Raw genomic sequence first — 19,374 nt, forward strand, 5'->3', positions numbered from 1 at the left:
AAAGAAAAATTAAAACGAAAAAACAAACAACAAACAAGCACAGACAAAATATACATTTGCAGTACACACACAATTCATGCTCTCAAGATTATTGCATTAAGTGACGCCGCATCATGCCAAGATAACCCCTGAGAAGTTTATGGGGTGCCTGGAGAGAGCCTGGGGCGGGGGTGGGGGGGTGGGGGCCGCCATGCCATAGGGCTGGCGGGGACACCCCGGGTCCCCTTTGCTCCGGACGGTGAGGCCGAAGGTGGCTGGGGCGGAAGAGCCTCCGCAGCCATGTGTTTGTCACTGCGGCATCACTTGCCATCGTGATGCCGGGAGGGCTGCCAAAGGCCTGGGGGGCTTCTGCTGATGCCCCCGAGACTCCCACCGGCCACCACCACGGCCCCCGCTTCTCATAGCTGCCGGCAGCGACCCCCTGCGCCCCAACCGCCTGCTGGGGGGTCCCTCAACAGCACAGGGCCACGGCTGGGGCACGGGGTTCAACCTGCCTGCGCCATCAAGGGCACGGGAGAGCAGCCCCAAGCTTGCCCGGGGCTGGGGGCACGGCTGCGAATGTGTGTGCGTCGGGGGGGGGGGGGGGGGGGGGCGGACGGACGCGTTATTAATAATTATTTGCACGGGGAGGGGGCACCTTGCAGGCGCTATTTCGGGCGCGCCGCTCTGGGAGGGGAGCGCCCCGCTCGGCCCTGCTGCAGGGGTTACCCCCTCCCCACGCCGGGGCGGGGGGCGCTCTGCTGGCGGGCCCGGCCGTCTCCAGGCAACGCCGGCACGCGGCCCCCCCCCCCCCGCGCCCGGCTGCGCGGGGGCGGTGCAGTGCGCCGTGCAAAAGCGCGCACCGGTCCCTTTTACCGCACCCCCCGCGCACCCTCCCCAGGCCTGGAATAACTAGAAGGGCGACACTACCTTCACCCTGGCGCAACTTACGCGGCGAGGCCCCCCTCCACACCCTTAAAACCCGCGCAGGGTCGCACATCCCCCAGCGGCACAAGCCCCCCCCCAGCCCGCCTGCCCCCGCCGCAGCGCTGCGGCTCCGCGGCCGCCCCTCACCGCGCGATGCTGCGGCGCTCCCCGGCCGCACCGCACCGCACCGCCGCAGCGCGCCCGGGCCGGCGGGTCCCCGGCTCCTCCCGCCTCTCCGACCATTTTGTGAAGACCCGGGGGGGCGAGGAGAGGGGGGGATGAAAAAAAACCGCGACCCCCTCCCCCAAAAGGGAGCAGATACTCACCCGCCAGCAGCCCGTAGAGCAGCTGAGTGAGGGGCTGCTGCTTCAGCCCCCTGAACGCCGTGTTGGGGATCCGCTCCATGATACCCTCGTAAAATATGCGGCGCACCACCTCCTGCTCGGAGGGGTGGAATTCGCGGATATAGACATTGTCGCGGCGGGGGTCCTCTTTTGGGGAGCTGAGGGGAGGCGGGGGGGAGGAAGGGGAGCCCGCCAAAGAGGGCCACATCTGGGAGGAAGAAACAATGATCGTGTCTTTTTTGGATCCCGGGATTGATTCATGATCTTCCGCCACAATCTTGGTCTCACAAACCATCTTGGGAGACAGACAATGCATGCAAACCGGCCGCGGGGAGGGGGCGGAGGAGAAAAACGGGATGGGGGGGTAGGCTGAAAAAAATAGAAATAAAAAAAAAAAAAAAAAAAAAAAAGAAAAGGGGAGGGGGAAGGAGCGGGGCGCGGAGCAGGGACGGAGACCCGCCAGGCAGCAGTGGCGGCGGCTGCGCGGGGCGCGGAACGGCGCGGCCGGGCGGGACGGGAGAAAGGAACTCCGCTGCATTTTGGAGAGGCATTTATAGGGCGGGGGGGGGGCCGCGGGTCCCTGGGGTCCTAGCGCCCCCCGCATTGGCTGCGCGGGGTCGCCATGTGATCGAGGAGGGGGGGGCGGGACGCCTTCCCCCCCGCCCCCCCCCTTCCCATCCCCTTCACCGCCCCTTGCAAATTACTACGGCGCGTCCCTGCGCGGGGGGGCGGCGGCTTCCTCCCGGGGGCTCGCACATCTCTGCCCGCATACACCGGTGCATGGGGGGTGCGTGTCTGTCTGTCTGTCTGTCTTTATTTATTTATTTATAGCGCCAGCACCACGCGCTCAGCGGCTTTCTGGAACAGTCGCTGCGGGACGCGGGACCGCGGAGCCGCGGGTGGGGGGGCCCCGGCGTCGCTCGCCCCGCACCACACCGCGTCCCGGCGGGCTGCGGCGGGGCTGCTCCGGGGGCTGCTCTGTGGTGAGTCATTCACCGCGGCGGCCCGTCCTGCGCAGCTCCTGCGCGGGGCGCGGTGGACGCGCCGGCCCTGCCACCCTGCGCGGTAGCACTCTGGGGGGGGAGGCACTCCCGAGCCCAAATAAATCCCCCTCCCCATATCTCCCCCCCGCCCCCGGTCGGTAACTTTCTTTCCCTAGCCGCGCCGCTGCGCGGTACGGCGAGCGCGGCCAGTCCCGCAGCCTCTGCGCCTCTCCGCGAGGCGGAGAGAAGAGGAGGGGTGGGGGAAGCAGGATGCGCAGGGAGAAGGACGGGCTCCTCCTCTTCGCAGGACCCGAAAAGCTTCGGCCTCTCCCGGTTGGAACCGGCCGGCATCTGCCCGAGGCATGCGCCGTGCACGGCCGGTGCGGGGACGGGGTGGAGGCGGGGGGATGCTGGGCGGCGAGCCCGACCCCCGCTTCCCGGCGACGGCCCCGCGCCTTGCGGGGTGCATCCCCCTGCCAGGTGACGCCCGTGCAGCCGCCCCTGCGGCGTGCGGCTGTGCCACCCCCACAAGCCTCACCTGTGCACCACCCACGCACACAGACACACACACACCCCGCGAGCTTCAGCTGTGCCTCCGACTGCAAGGTGCACCTGTGCACCCCCATGAAAGTTTCCTCTGTGTCTCTTCCTCCTGTGAGGTGCACGCATCCCCCCCACACCCCCTGAGGAGGCACCCAGGCCTCTTTGAGTTACATCCCTGCAACCCCCTGCGAGGTGCACGTGCCCCTGTGAGGTGCACCCCAGCACCCCCCGACAAGCTTCATCCCTGCATCCCCCAGGAGGTGCTCCCATCCGTCGGTGAGCCCAGCCGTGCCACTGGCACCCTGCAGGGTTTGCTGTCCCAGGAGCTCGTGGGGTATATTTCGGTCCTCGGGAGGATGCGCAGTGATGCCAAAGCTCGATTTCACTGTGATAATTTCATTGGGGTTTCATTGCTTCACTTTTCTATTTAAAATTGTTCAGGAGTAAGAGATGGGAGAGGGGGATTAGGTAAGGCCTTGGACACCTTCCCACCCGGAGCAGTGCTGCCAGCACCCTGCAGGCTCGCGCTGCATCAGGCATCCCTGGTGAGAAGCTCCTGCTGGAGTGGCTATGGGACCTGGTCGTGGTCAAGCGCTGCAGCGTTGCCAGCCTGCTCGGCGGGGCAGGCACGCACGGCCCCACTAGCAGCAGGCTCGAGCGCCCACGGAGTGCCCATTTCTAACAGGCATCGTCTGCAACGGCAGCCAGAGCATCTCCCAGCTCGCACAGCCTGCGACTGCCTGAACTGGAGATTAGGCGCTCGTTCAGGTTAGAACTGAATGTAGGATTATAAGAGACAGCCACGGTGCAGGTACGGTGGTGGCCTTGCTGCTCCATGGATGGGTTGGCCAAAAGAACATCTCCTGCTCTAGAACAGAGCCTCCTGCGGGAAGATTTCCCCAATGAGGCATACGGCATCCCCGTGTCCCCCTGTCATGTCTTGCCTTGGCAAGGATCAGTTGGGTTCCTGTACTGGGGAGGTACCTGGCAGCCCCGTATTCACCAACGCAAAGGCAAAACGTCTGTGGATGGGGGAAGGGGGGAGAAAAAAAAAAATCAGGGCAGTGTTTGCCTTTGAATTCTGAAAGCTTCAGGCCAAAGATAGGAGGTTGCTGTTTCAAAAATAAAATAATTCTTAGTTTCCATATGCCTGTGTTAAGCAGGCATTTATTTTTATTTGATCCTTTCCAGTTAGATGCGTTGATTATTTATGAAATAACTACAGTAATAAAACCAACCCATTCCTTAAAAAAAACCCACAACAACCCACTGCAGTTACATAACAGCCAAGGGAGCTCCCGATTCTAGTCCCAGGCTATGGACCTGAGTATTTGCAGATGAGTTATCTTTAGAAGGGCGCTAAATACTTGTTTACTGTTTATGCTGCCACATTTGAGCATCTCATGAACAGTAATTAATATCCCCTGTTCCCCTGAGAAAAGGGGTACCATCATCCTCCGCCACAGTGAGGGAACTGAGGCACAGAGGGACGCAGTGATTTATGCACCATCATGCAGTAACTCGAAGAAGACGCAGGCACCAGACCAGATTTTCTAAGTCCTTCCTCACCGTCTGAATGCCAGAGTGCCTTTCTTGTTGCAAAGCCAGGATTTCAGCTTTCCCTGTAAACGGGGGCAAAGGGGTGGCTCTGGGGCTGGTGTGCAGCAGGGAGGAGGGATGGGGAAGGAGCAAGCAGCTGTGACTGACCGAGCCAAATGTCAGTGAAAATCAAAGTCCTTGCTGAAATCAATTGCAAAAGCCAGTCAGGTCCGCAGACGGCAGATTTGGGCCCCTGGAATAAAAAGGATATTGTTAACAGCAGCTTGCTGGCAAGGCAACTGCTCTGCCAGGAGCTTACAGTCTTTAAGAGCACAGTTGTCATCCCAAGTCACTGAGGATTTTGCTCTTGGGTTTACTCTCGCTCCTCCACGACCTGAGGGAAAATCTCCCACATGCCATGACCGACCGCTGAACCTCATGGATAAACTAATTTAATTAAGATGGACAGTTTAGAGTTTGAATGTCATGCCAGTGCTCTCCGCAGCTCTCACTGCTCAGTAAAGAAGGAGCTTGTATAGATGTTCGATCCTTTGGTATGGCTGGGAAAAAGTCCTGGGATAACCAGGGCAGATTGTGTGGCTCTGGGGGCTGAAGATATTTGAGTATTTCAATAAGAAACCTGCTTTGCCTTCAGCAGGTCTGCCTTAGGCTGACTTTGCTTTGGATTAGCACATCAAACCAGTAAGCCTCGGAAATGTCAGTATTTTATCCTTCCCAAAACTGCAACTGTCATCTGGGACTGGGGGGAGTCACTCCCCTGTACGGGTCATAGGACGCACCCAGCAAATGTACAACAGAATTACTGCTACCCCTGCTGGGGAGCTCCCACGCCGCTCTCGGTCAGCAATTTCAGGTTTTCTGTCCAACCCTGGGCTTTGAATGACTTGAAGCTTCCAACTAATTCTGCTGTAACTCCTGAAGCAATGAGTTCGGTGTGATTGCAAATGAAAGCAAAGAATTTGGGATGAGCAGTTACTCCTGCAGAGCATCTGTACTTAAGGAGTAGGGAACACCAAGGCAGGTCCCCTGTAAGCACCCTTGACCTACTGCTCAGTATCTGCTGGGCAAGGAGAGGGGTGCTGCTGGGTCTGCCTGTCTTCTGCAAAAGCTACAAGCAGACACAATCCTTTGCTCATCAGGGTCTGTATCAATCAACCTGAGCAATAACTGTTTGACAGCAGAAGCTGCCCCAGGTTATATTAATGCAGCGATTACGGAACGGCTTATCCCAGCAGGACGAGGCTGGCTGGCATGGGCGGTTCCCACCCTGTCCTTTGCAATGTCTCCATCAGCAAGCAAGCAAGGAAGGTATCTGGGTTTAAAGCTCTTCTCAACTACCTCCAGGTTCTCCTCCAGCCTGGACCTTGCTCATTTCAACTGGTTTTTCCATGCTTGACCTGAGATGCCCGGAGCGGGCTGAGCTCCCCCAGCCCCACCCGCTGTTCCGCCACAGCAGCCTCCCACCCTCCTGTTTTGCTGGGCTGGAAAAAAAGTGAAAGCTTCTCTGTTGACTGCAGATGTGCATGTGAATGGGAGACATTTGCCTAATAAATATCTTCCTAAAGGGGGATTAATCAGCATCCCAGAATTTGCTCTCACTGCACTCGCTCTGACTGCAGCAGCCCTGCAACAGCTTCTCTTAGGGCCATTTATTTCCCGCTGAGAGCATGTTGCTGCCCCCTTTCCTGACATACAGACCCCCGAGGCCGAGGATTCACAAATCTTCCTCAGGAGCCGTCACTGGCAGCGGCGCCCACGCCAGGGTGAGCAGCTGGCAGTAACCGTGCATGCATCCCAGTTTCCCCAGTCCTGCTGCTCACCATGACCCGTTGCAGCGGCCATAGAGGCACCCTCCTTCCCTGGCTGGCTGGGTGCCATGAATAATAAGTCACTACAAAACCCGACGTTCTGAATTATTTCTGACTTGTAAAATTCCGTGCATTGGTAACTAGGGGCCAGAGGTGGAATCCACGGACAGACATAGACCTCTGCCAGGTGGACCTTGGCATCAGAGCTGGCTGCCCTCTGCTCCGGGCACGGTGAAGGGGGAAAACAAGCCTCTTCGGAGGCATGGAGCCTCCTGACCCAACGTGGACCTCTAAAATAGGCGGGATGAATCATGTGCTAAAGGTGGTTGGGTTTGTCTATAAAGGGAGTGAGTGCAGGGTGATTGGCTTGGCTGTGGAAGTCTCCTTGGGAGTTATCTAAAGATGACTCTCTTCCTACAGCTTTTTGGGGTTGAAAGAGTTTTGTGGGTTGTGAATGAAACACGAATGTTTCCCAAACAGTGTGCATACCCACAGCTGTCTTTATCCTCTTCCAAACGGGGATTTTGGAACTTGCATGTACATTTAATGTACAGTAACATCGATGGTGAAGAAACCCCACTCTAGATCACAGCAATATTGAAATCTGAGCTATGCAGCAGTTATTCAGAGATTTATTTAGAGCCTCTCAGTGCAATTGTGAGGTATACTTTCAAACAAGGAGAGGTTCTTTAGAGATTTAAAGCATCTTCAGTTAAGGAGTAGTATTTCCTGACACAGGGTGTGAAGGCTTGCAGAGACGACATGTCTTTCCTCCTGGTAGTATTATTGCTGCAAGCTTAGATTAAAAAAAAAAACAACTGGTTTGTTTTTGGTTTTTTTTTGCCAGATTTTACCAGAGACTTTTATTAGCTACAATTAGCTGTAGGGGACAGAGCTGGGTTCACAGAGCAAGGCTGTGTGATGCACGGGAGAGGCTGCGCGGGGGGTGTTTTGGGAGCATGGTGCCATGAAGGAGGGATCAGGACTACGTGTGGCATGAAAGCTCTTACACACGTGGGTATAACACAGGTGGTATGAGCCAGGAAATTGCTAATTTCTTGGGGTTTTCAGTGCAGGACTTTACACCTTGTTTGTAAATTAGCAACACCACTTTGGAAAAAATACCTGCCTCCACAGCCAGTTCCTTCTCTTGCTGTAAATAATCTCCAGCCACTCAATTTTTGGCTACCTGTTTGGGTCAACAGGGTAACACTACTACAAAATTTGCTGTATCATGAACACTCTGTCAATGTGTACCCATCTTTGCTAAGGAAGAAGAGAAGAACATGAGGTTAATGACTACTTTTGACAAACAGCTATTTCGCTGGCATTTTTAACAGCAATCGTTTTAACTAACAATCACCAAAGTACAGCTGCAGCCTTATGATCTTCTAAGGAGGCTGATGGGACTTGGACAAGCAGCATCTTATTTACCCCTCTGCACAGCATGCGCTGCAGCCTGACAGCAGGCAGGGAGAAGGAGTCTGTAAAGGACCCAGGGGAGATAAAAGGAGGAAAACAGCCAGAAAATGGCAGCAAAGAACAGATGAGGATATTCTGTAGCAAGGAGAGGGAAATCAGATATCAAACCAACCACAGGTGGAAGAACCCCAAAATACGACTAATGAACGCCCTGGCCCAAGATGAGCTCTGCAATGTTAAGGCACGAAGAGATATGAAAAGGTTATTTGGGGATTTTTTTGGCTACATTTGGGAGTCGCTTCTGCCGCTGAGCAAAGGGAAGTCACATTTTTGGCTTGGCCTGCAAGACTTCGCTGTAACTGCTTACAAAAGGCAGCAAGTTCCCTGAACTCCTTCAGCAGCAACATGCGTGTTGCCTCAGGGATGGCAATATACGTCATCTCCTGTATGGGTTGGGCTCATGTCAGAGGTGATTTTACACTGGTTTTTCCAGCACTCTCAATCCAGGCTGGAATTTTCCTTTCCTTACATAATGCCTTTCAGCAAGGAGCTGAGGCGAATTTTCAGGTATTTCCAGTTTTCCTGCGATGCTGCAGGGTGTGTGCCCCAGGTCCCTTTCCCTTTGCACATGGGGTGGAGGATGCTCTCTGCAGGCACCACAGAGACCTGGGCTCCTCCTGGAGAAGTAAAACCTATGGCAGAGAGAGGCATCTGCCTGATTCCCCCTTCGCTGTCTGAGAGGCCTCAAGCTCGTAAAATCACCCTTCCCACAGCTGCCTGACCATAGAATGGTTTGGGTTGGAAGGGACCTTCAAGATCATCTAGTTCCAACCCCCTGCCATAGGCAGGGACACCTTTCCCTAGACCAGGTTGCACAAAGCCCCATCCAGCCTGGCCTTGAACACTTCCGGGGATGGGGCATCCACAGCTTCTGTGGGCAACCTGTGCCAGTGTCTCGCCATCCTCAGAGTGAAGAATTTCTTCCTTATACCTGATCTAAACCTACCTTCGTTCAGTTTAAAGCTGTTCCCCATTGTCCTATCGCTACATGCCCTTGTAAAAAGCCCCTCTCCAGCTTTCCTGTAGGCCCCTTTAGGTACTGGAAGGCTGCTGTAAGGCTCCCCAGAGACTTCTCTTCTCCAGGCTGAACAACCCCAACTCTTATCCTGGGTGTGGTGACGCAAGTCGAGGCGGACTGAGAAAACTATGTCTGCGTGGCTGGGTTCGGACAAAATGGCCTTTATTGTTTATGCAAACTATTTATATATCCTGGACAGCACAGGTGTAGACCCTGATAGGCTTTTGTGTCCTTCTTCTTGCTTGCTATTTGCTGTTGCTGTAGGTGCCCGTACGCTGCGGCTCTAAGTTCCGGTTCTTCACACCCTGTTTACATACCTCACAATTTGTGGCTGTCTTAAAGGTACACGGCTAAGTCTTTGAAGTCAACTAACTTGTCTGCAGACCCGCTGCAGACCCCAACATCCTGGTGCTTGTTCCTCTTCTCCACAGAGATCCAGGCACCAATGAGCCCGGCATCTTCCTCAGGACCAGCGTGGGCATGGTGAGAGGTGTGGAGCATCATCAGATAGGGTCTGCAAAGGGGTTTATGGGGAGCCACGGGGAGACTCCAGGCCCCACAGGTGGCAGTGCTCAGATGTGCTCCCTGCAAAGGGCATGCCGGACATCTGCTCATGGAAGGTTTCACCCCTGAAGCTCACAGCCATGCCAGGAGGACAGCCCCGCTGGAGCAGGATGCAGTCACACATCACTGGTTTTCTGCATCTGATAAAGACCTGCCTGGAGGTCAGGTCTCTCTGTGCTGCTCCAGTTTTGCTGGAAACATGGTAAGTACAGTATTTCTTCTGTAGTGGGGGATGCCATGATCCTGGGATTCCATATTTCCTTTAAAACTGAAGTCCTAAAAACTTGTGAAGTTTAAAATATCCAGTGGCATTTTCATGTCGGTGAGGTTGCTATATTCATTATGCTGGGCAAATTCACAAAGCATGTAGTGATTCGTGGCATTGCAGCCCAAAGTAATGAGCACCGCCTGGCACCCTATGGAGGCCAGGGCAGGGAAGAAGCCATCCTGCAGTCGTGGCTGGATAAAATTGGGCTGAAACACAGCCGATGCAAGCCACCCTTGAGCCACTGCCGTGATCCTGCATCCTCAGTGTCAGCACTGAACTGCTGCCTCCATGTCAGACAGCTGCTGTGTTGTGCCCACCTGTTTGTCTAGCTCGGAAAGTGTGTGAGCACTCCCCCCAGAATGAAAACTGCTGTGCAAACACACTTCCATGCCATTATCCTGCAGCTCACAACTGTGCCTGAACTTGATGAAAAACAAAGTCGGGGTAACTGATGCAGCAGGGGCCAAAGAAGCAATGATGGGGATCCAGGCAAGAGGGTCAGGACGGGAGCTGCAGGAGCTAGATGACAGCAAGTGTCTTCAGAAACCCTGGGAAAAAATGAGCCTTATTGCAAGAATCCCAGCGTTACCCTGTCCATGATCCCAGCCGGACAGGGAAACGAAGAGGCGTATCTCATTGCCCGTCCTGAAGGTAGGCAGCTTCCTGCTGGTCTGGCCTGAGGATGAATTTACTCCAAACTTGGGAGAGCTGCAAGCACCTCTTTGGGAAACAGAGAGTGGGGATCTCCCACTGGAGTGGTTTCAGCTGCGGGAGGTGCCTCCTGGGTGGCACCTCCCAATATTTGTGTTTTGTGGTTGGATTTTTGCCCACCACGGAGCCAAAGGTGGGTCAGCCCCAGGGCTACCCTGGGGTGCTCAGAGGGGAACAGGGCTGCCCCGTGGGGTCTGGGGCTGACCCGGAGAAGTAGGTGGGTTCTCCTGCTGGGCTAGGGGAGGACGAGTGGGGTTCATCCTGCACTGTGGGGTGCAGTGAAGAGGAGAAAGCAAATGCACACAGACCTCCAGTGGCCCTCTCGAGTACTACGGTGCACTGCCACCGCCACCCCGGGGACCGGGACCTGGCCTGGGGCTCCTCTTCTCCCCCACCACAGGAAGCGGGTGAACAGGAGCTCATGTACAAAGTGAGGGGTCCTGTAGAAAAGCAAAGAGATATGGAAGACATTCTCTTCTCCTCCCTGCTTCAGTGGCCAGTGCCTCAAGCATAAGGTTGGCTGAGGCTGCAGGCTGTGCTGATTCAGGTCTTGGGGAGGAGGACAGCTGGCAAGTTGCCCATGCAGTAAGGCTGTCCCGTGGCACTGCTGAGCTACCTTTGCTGGGCTCGGTCTGACTTTTGGGGCCCAGAGTCTGCAGCTTGCATAGGAGGGTGCTCATAGCTACAGGTCCTTGGGAATACAGATAAATCTGCACAGTCCTGATGTGAGTCTGGGACCTGGTGTGGGCTCAGCTCAGTGCAACATGGAGCTCCAGCGCAGGTGAGACACTCTGGGATTTAATTTCCCAAACTTGACCGTACACTTTCTTACAAGGAGGGACCAACGCTCAGGAATGCTCGGTGGAAAACATACTGAAGGGCCAGAAAAGGTCTGGTTTATGGATTATTGCAGTGCATCACCAGGACAAGCAGCACACATAACCTATTGCCCACAGCAAATGGCATGGTATGGAAACCCTGCACCCCACTCCTTCCCTCCCTCCCTCTTTGAGACACACAGAGGCTTTCCTATACCATGCTCCCTCCTGGTGTTCTCATCTAGACAGGCACAAGGCTTGAACTCATCAGCTTCATGTGATCTCACTAAAACCCTTCTAACAACCAGCACTTCCTCACGTGCCTCTATTGTAAATACCTCCATAAGGAATGGTTATTCATTTACAAGGTAGTGCCCTATGGGCCAGTCTGCTGCTTTGGGGTGGGGGAGAAAACCCACAGCAAAATAAAACCATGGTCTTTGCTGATGATTTTCCAGGTTTAACAATGACCAGGGAATTAAGTTTGATGGTTTTTTTTTCTTTTGTGACCCCTTTCCACTACATGGGAAAACTGTTTTTCCTCAGCATAGCTTCTTAGCCCCAGTTTCTTGCATTGCATGGCTTCTTCTGACCGGCCCAGTGTCCATCACCTTCCTGTCATGCCCTCTGCAAGAGGCAGAGTCATCTTAAAACTCAGGACAAATGTTTTAAAGCCCGTGTCCCAAGGAGGTATCTTGTGTGGCTTTGACACACAGGTTTTATAAGGGAAAAACCAAGAGCAGTGCTGCATGCAAAAGGGAAGATCAGAGGATTTGAGTTCGAGGCTTAGCATCTAATTTCAGCATGTCCAAGTGAGGATTGAAGCCTGGTATGAAAAAACTCCTTCCTGCTGTCCCCCATCCACCTGCTGGCGCTCCACAGAGAATTGCTGCTGACTGCTTCGAAATTGAATTTCTGTGCTAGCAACAGCACATTGGGCCTGGCAGTAATTGCTTTGCCAGATGACCGTCTGCTGCTCGTCACTGCCAGGGTGCTGGGGGCCCTGAGCAGTGGGGCCGCAGGGCTGGGACAGTGCCATAAGTCATGGGGCTGCAAGAAGCCCTATGCTTTTAGGCCAGCATCCCCCTGCACTCAGCTGTGCCTCCATGAGCGGCACACCAAGGTTCAGGGCTCAGTGCCTTGCCCAGAAACAGGGTGGTTTTGCTGAGAGTTGGAGACTTGAATGAGTAGCACTGAGCCCACTGCCTTCCCCATCCCCATCCCACCTCCACCTGGTTCCTGTTGTAGCGCCTCAGCATACACTGGGACACCCAGCAGAAAAGCTTTTGGGGGACCACAGGCTCCCTTGCTGATGCTCACCCACTGCTGCTCCCTGACTACCCCGTGCTATTTCCAGCACATCTCCAGAAAATAGCTCACTTCCCCCAACCCGACTGGCTTTCCACAGCAGGGAGCGAACTCAGCAATTTACCACAGGGATTCTGATTCTTATTTTAGACTCCTATTTTAGCCGCCTTCTTTTTTTTAAATTTGTTAAGTTAATCCCTTTTACAGCTCTGGGAGCAAGGTGCTGCCAGTGCAGCATCGCAGCGACTGCAGGAGGACTTACTGGCTTCACAGGTCCGCTCACTGCAAACTGCTTTCCTCACCTTGCCTCCATGTGCTCCTTTAATTCGGACAACAAAAAATCGTCTAAGCAGCTGCTTTTTTTTTCTTTTTTCCTTTCCTTCTTTTTTTCGTCTACAAACATCACCATCTCTTCAACAACAGCAGAGAAGGTGAAATGGCAAGTCAGGGGTTTTGGCATGCCTGGTCCAGGGTGGCAGCAGTGATGTTACTGGGCCTGGGACTAAAGACTGCAGAGTCCTAATACAAATCAAAATTGCAGGTTATATCCATTACCTCACAATCTGCTCCATCTCCACATCCCTCATTGCAAATGCCCCTTCCCAAGATCACATTTTGCCATGAGATCTGCCTTGTATCTGCCACGTGTGGAAACCTAGTCACCAGAAAATCTGTGTATAACATCTGCGGGTCATCTCAGTTTCAGTGGACGGGAAGAGAGTGATACACTGTAGTCATGCGAGTCTCTTTTCAGTTGCTTCAGCTCATCAACACGCTAGTACAACCAACCCGTCCGACATCTGTTATTTCTGCAATGCCAACTATGTATCATCCTGACTCATTTTCTATTAGATCCAGCTGTTCTGGCTGATATGCTATTGACCTTTTCAACTGGTTCAGCACTTGGATACCAGGAGGTCATTGGATGCGACTTTGACACAGGCTCAACACTTACATCTATGCTGCTGGGGCGAGGAGGGATTTCATCCACCTGTTTCAAGCAGGAGCACCTTGGAAGAACAGCTGGCCCTTGCTCACCAACACAAGGTCACCACCATATCTTCAGGCTTTGGGAAGCATCAATAAATCAGTCTAGCCCTGAAGTTTCAGTAAATTGTGTAATCTTGAAAAAGCCCTGGTTCTTGGGAACCACAGGTTCACAACACAGTAGGACCAGGTCCTGACTTCAGCTTTGTTAGGCAGGATGAGATGTCATAGTGATGCATGTGCTAAAAGTACCTGGTAACTGTCATGTAGCAGCCTTGCTCCTGGGGAAAGCATGGCCACGGTTTGGGAAAGGGCAGAAAGGCAAAGTGAGGGACTGACCAACACATACAACTGCAATACAGGAGACGGGAAGTAAGCAGAGCATAAAGTATTGGGATGCCATGTTTTGTAGAGTAGCTTGTTCTTGCGGGCAGTAATTTCTCAAAGTAGCTCTATCTTTTAGTTTTGCCCATCTGTTTGCCCATGTTCTGTGCCTAAATCAGAAACTCTGGTTGAGATGGGGCCAGAAGTTATCCAGATTTCCTTCACCAAGTAAGGAACAAGTATTCAGAAACTATTCCCAGTCAAAGTTAGTCTCATCTGCCATTAATAACTTTTGGAGATTAGGAGTCTGCAGCTTTCTTCAGTAACTTAATTTCCAATTATATTGCCTGGAGTTTAAATCTCCTTGTAGTTACTCTTCGCGTCTAACACGACTCACTTTTTCTGGATATTACTCCAATTACTTCTCATCCTCCTGCCAGGAGCTGAGGGACAACGACTGCCCATCTCCTGCTTTACAGCAACCTTTTACATGTTGGGAAATTTTTATCTCGCGGCATTGTAGCCTCCTTTTGCAGGCTACTCAAGGCTAATTCCTTCAACTTTAGCCACAAACCTTTCTCCCCTCCCCCCCAGCCATTTGGACTTAGTTTAGAGCATAAGGCTTGGCTGGCATGCCTAGGTTAAAACTGTGAGCAAAAAGTCCTTCTCCTCATCACTGCAGTTGTGCCAGCAAAATCATCAAAGCAGACGCAGCTACATACATTATCTGGCCTTCTGTTGGTGCTGCTCGTGGTCGCAGCACCACGGGGAAGCTGACTCAGTACAGCTCTTCTGCAGGAGTTTTCTAGCCAAGACTCAGCTGAAACTCAGAAGTTTATCTCTTTACTGAAACCACAGTGGTTTGCAGCGTATTTCTGCCTCAGACTGTCGTGGCATTGCCACTGCACAATTCCTCCAAGAGGCTTCCCAGGACAGGGCGCAACCTGCACCTTCGGTGAGCTTCCTTGTGCTTTTGGCTGCTTCTGGTTCTGGGGACAGGGTAGGAAGTGGAGCAGAATCTGTCATGCAAGGCTCTTGCTTTGTATTTGCTTGGCGCAAAAGCCTGTCCATCTGGCTGGAGGGACACCCAGCCCGTGCTTTGTGCACCCTCATCTGGACCCCTCTGTGCTATGGCACTGGAAGATGCCATGAGCTGTCACGGTCCTGCCTGGATGCTCTTCTCCTGCATGAAAAAAGTTATGTATGTGTGGGGAGAGGATGGAAATCTACTCTTCTTGTATTTTCCCCACAGGCTTCCTTTCCTCTGTAGGTGGGAGCTTATGTGACTGGTGTGTTGTCACAGAAGGCCACCAGGGCCAGGTGTCCTGCACCTGCTGGGAAAGGGAGGACTAGAGAAGGACCAAAGGCAAGAAAGCACCCAGACAACATACCCATACCGTGATGAGGTTTGGTTTTCTTATGGTTGGATCTGCACTGAAACCTCCTTGGGTCCCCAGTGCTGAGGGCAAGCTTTGCAAATCTCTCTTCTGCTTTCAGTAATCCCCTGCTCATCTCAGAGGCCCCAAAGAGGCGGTCTGCATCCTGCACAGGGGCCTCCCTCAGTGACTTGTGGAAGGCTGTTTGTAAGGTTGTTTGTAAGCTGGAGGGACACACTGGGAACAGCACGTTTAGCTGGTTTTGCTATCTCGGTGGGACTGATTGTGGGGAACAGCTGGTCCAGCCAGGAGAGAAATGCGATAGTGAGATGCCAGATGAGTAAGACTAAACAGAGCAGTCACAAGCTGCCTCTCCTTTCCAGCAGATCAAACCAAAAACCACCAAAAACCAGGCAAATCACCCAGGTGAGAAGCAAATGACAGCCACAGCCTTAATTTTAAAAGGACACCTGACCCCACAAGAAGGAACCCATTTAAAGGACTCAGCACCCTGGCTCTTTTGTGCCCAGTCCTGATGCTCAGTGACTCCCTGGATTTTTGACTGTATAGCTAATAATAGTTTTTCTACCAGAGACAATCCCTGTTGTAAATCCTGGTCATAAATCCTTGTAAAAATCATGCTGGGTACAGCAGCTTCCTGCAGGGACCTCCACCTCCTCACCCCAGGGGGCAGGGGGCTGTTGCAGGGGCTACTCCAGGGCTGCTGGTGCTTCTCACCCCAAGACACTTTTCAAACCTCTTCCTCTCCTCCTGAGCCAGTCTTGGCTCACTGCATGGGGGAAAGCAAGTCTGTCAGCCACTGAAACCTGCTGCCAGAGCTTTGGGGCTGGGGTGGTAAATGTTGGAGACCTGCAAGAACTTTGGTCTGAATGTAGAGGTCTTACATTAACTGCCTGGTTTAATCATGGTGCTTAAGGTCAGGAGAATGATGAGATCCACCCACCAGACCTGACTTCCTCAGCAGTGGGGAGAAGGGTTGTAGGAAGGAGTATGAACACAGTCACAATCTCGCTCCCCTGGTAATATTCAGGTAGAGAAGACTCTTCTCTTCAAGCAGATAAGGACAGTGTAGTGCTATTGCTTAAATTGAGGTGGGTCATGCCATTTCACAGCCTACCTGGTATCCAGCAGCTCTGTACAGGCAGGAATCTACCTCAGGCCTCCTGTCACAGACATCAGCCCTGTACACATGATTCAGTGCCCACAGAGGACCCCAAGTTGTGCTATGTGTCTCTGCATGGGCAGCTGAATGGGGCCCGTGCTGGCTCTGCTTTGTAAAACCAGAAGAAGACCTAGACCCTGGTGCAGGTAGGCAATGCCTGGTGGGGACATTTGCATCCAGACTGCAAGGTGTCATTGCTGGGGACTCGAGCAGCTACAGCTGCTTTGATTTGTTGACTGTTAATACTACTGTTTGGATTAAACAGCCAGTTGCACAACTGGGGTTGGTGCATCCCTTGTTTTAAATGTACATACTACAGCTTTCCCTGCAAAACAGTGTCTGGCCCCAAAGCGCATGTAGCTGGAGCTGGGCAGAGCACAGTTTTCTTTCCCTGTGAAATTTGTTGGGGTATCAAAGGAAAGAATAATAAATCTGTCATAAGTTGCAGTGAAAAGCCACAATCACAGAAGAATTTTTCAAGCTGTAAACCTGAAAGAAAGATTCCAGTGAGTGCAACTGTCACTTCCATTTCAAGCCTGCAGCGACTGCTGGTCACCCCACTGCAGCTGCAAAACAATACATGTTCAGCAATGTTGTGTGGTTCAAAAAAATACTTCTCAAAGTTGTAAAATTACTTGAAGCCAACTTTTTCCAACAGAACACATTGTTTTTAGCTCATCTGATCAATTTTTAATTTTCCCATGAATCTTGTTAGCCCAGCAGCAATCCAATAAACTCCAAGTTGTAGCTGGGCTCTGCCACTTCTGTGAGCACTGGAGGAATGAACGTGGTATGTGGAGTGATTTATGCAAGTTCATTTGTGTTTCCCAGTTGCGGTTGCAGTTCCCCTGCAGCTCCAACGCTCTCCAGGAATCTCCTTGCTTCTTGCCCTACTGCTGCACTCCTGAATGGGCTGTCTGGGTCTCCCGTCTGTGCTGCTGTCTCCCAGCCCACCCACACCTTATCAACCTGTCATTACGATGAGTTTGGAAAATGGAGAGCCAGGAGTGGAGCTAAGAAGTGTGTATGTGAGCCCACCTGCCTGCCCAGCAACATCAGGCCAACACCCCTAAAAGCCTGCAGTGAAAGGAGGAAACATCAGAGGAGGACACCAAGGCTGGGGGAAGTGGTGGCACAGCTAGTGGCACTTGCAAGTTTATTTCGTAAAGATGTATTCTGGAGGGAGGTTGTCACCTCTGTGTATGAGGAAATACCTGGTTAGGGAACAAGATGGAGGCGCTCGTTTTGTTATTAGGCATCGAAAAGGATCATGGGTTTCTGATGAGCTCTGAGATGTGCAGAGCTTCTCCTGGCCCTGAGATGTGAAGTCAAGCATGAGACTAAATCAGTTCCTGGGATGAGATAATATTTAGTATTATCGAACAGGGAATGGGGGGAGAAGGTAGGGAGAGAAGCTGCACATGGCAGTCAGGCTTTATGTCCTGCTGAGACCCAGAGTCATCAAGGGAGTCCTGGACGGGAAGTCCCTCGGGGGGGGACAGGCACGGCAATTGAGTCAAGGCATCTGGAAAGCAGCAATCCCGACCACATCCCTGCAAGGGGAGAAACAAAGGTATTCCAGCTGCTCCTTCAATCTCTAGTCGCTGTTGACTCAAGTTAAGCTGCTTGTAGGGAGTCATCATCCTTAAGAAGAAAGCCAAGTGGAGCTGAGATCTCAGCAGAACTTTTAAGTTCCTCCTGGATGCTAAACTCTTTGGGGATAACAAATTCCCTGGACTATTTGCATTCGCTGCATCTGTAAAGCACATAACACAGCAGAGGCCCGCTTCTCCTCTGGGATTTCTCCAACCACAGCACGAACATGTAGCTCTTGTGCAGCCTCATGGGACCTGGCATTTCTGTGGGCTCCTCTCCAACACATCAGTAGCTGTCAGCTCTTCCACACAGCCTTCAGCTTATGTGTGTTTCTCCCCAAGGCTTGGTGGGCAGGGGCAGCTTTGACCGAGGACATCTGCAAAGCTCCCCATCATCTTCTGTGTTGGCAGGGCATCGGGTGATGGCCTCAAGGGTTAACAGCCAGTGCCAGCTGTGGCTCCCCAGAAGGGAGAGAGAGGGACGGGCACCTTGCCAGGAGGTAATGCTGTTTGAGCACTGCTGGCAAAGACTTCAAACCCCTCAGCTAATTTCGGATGTTCTGCTTGTGACACGGAGAGCTTCATTCCCGTCTAGGAAAGAGCTCTTCCCTGGGACTAGGATGGGAAGGGACTGTTTATTAATATAACATTGTCAAGAGTGGCCTTTAATTTCAGCACTTCTATCTTTCTGAAAGCCCCAGTTGAAGTGGTTTCCCTCATATGACACTTTTCTTCTAAGAAGCCCCAAGGGTACTTGCAGAATACACCGTCGCAAAACCCTGGGATTGCAATGTGGGATGACTACTCCCTTTCCACGAGTTTGAGAGAATAAAAAATGCAGAATATTACAATCAGAGAGAAAGTTTTGTGCAAAGTCATGCTTACTTTTCATGCCTCAAGCAGGACAAAAGATTTCTCCACAGTGGCAAAGTTGCGTATAGCTTTTATCTAGAATAAAAGTAGCTTTATCTAGATTTATAATAGATACAACCTTTTCTTTACGCTAGTTAAAAGACAGTTTTAGCTGAGCCAGACTTGACACCCAGGTGTCAGGAGCAGAGCATCGTGCTGGGCTGCATGGCTGAGGTAACGAAAGAAGAGTGTGCTCATCTCCAGCCAGAGATGCCATTTGATTTAGAGGTCCCTGATTTAGGAGCTGCTGGGGAGCTCCTCAACATGAGGAGAGCCACCCAGAGCCAGTTTGGTGCTTCCTTATGGAGACACAGTCTCTTCTACTGCTGTACAGAAGACCAAACATGGAAACCAGTCTAGGAAGGGAGGCTGGATTTCCCCACGCCTGGCCTGGGCAGTGAGAGCAGCACTGTCTCCCTGACAGGAGTGGAGACCTTTTATCAGTAAGGGGTTTCCCCAGAGGATGGTGCTGAAAGGTGCCAGCAATGAGATCATGGAAGAGGGAGCAGCATCAGGTGACCAGATCACAGTCTCCCTCTGTCCTGGACATGTGTCTAACCCAGAGCCTGGACCTTGTAATGCACTGAGTCTGCAGCCTGCTGGTAACATGAGATACATGTGGCCTGGTGACAACATTTAGCGAGGCTGAAACAGTGTCCTTTAGCCCTTGCCATGGTCTATCAC

General features: G+C 52.6%; 1 protein-coding gene across 1 annotated transcript in view; it reads right to left on the reverse strand.

Moving 5' to 3' along the window:
- Nucleotides 1-1,755, reverse strand: part of NAT8L (N-acetyltransferase 8 like) — a 28,710-nt gene extending 26,955 nt beyond the window's left edge. The window contains exon 1 of the mRNA XM_056326641.1: nucleotides 1,233-1,755. Within this exon, the coding sequence (XP_056182616.1) occupies nucleotides 1,233-1,566 (334 nt within the window). The 5' untranslated portion in view covers nucleotides 1,567-1,755. The remainder of the gene's footprint in view (nucleotides 1-1,232) is intronic.
- Nucleotides 1,756-19,374: the final 17,619 nt, after the last annotated feature.

This window comes from Falco biarmicus, chromosome 1, assembly GCF_023638135.1.
Source record: "Falco biarmicus isolate bFalBia1 chromosome 1, bFalBia1.pri, whole genome shotgun sequence".
NCBI classification, from domain to species: Eukaryota; Metazoa; Chordata; class Aves; order Falconiformes; family Falconidae; genus Falco; species Falco biarmicus.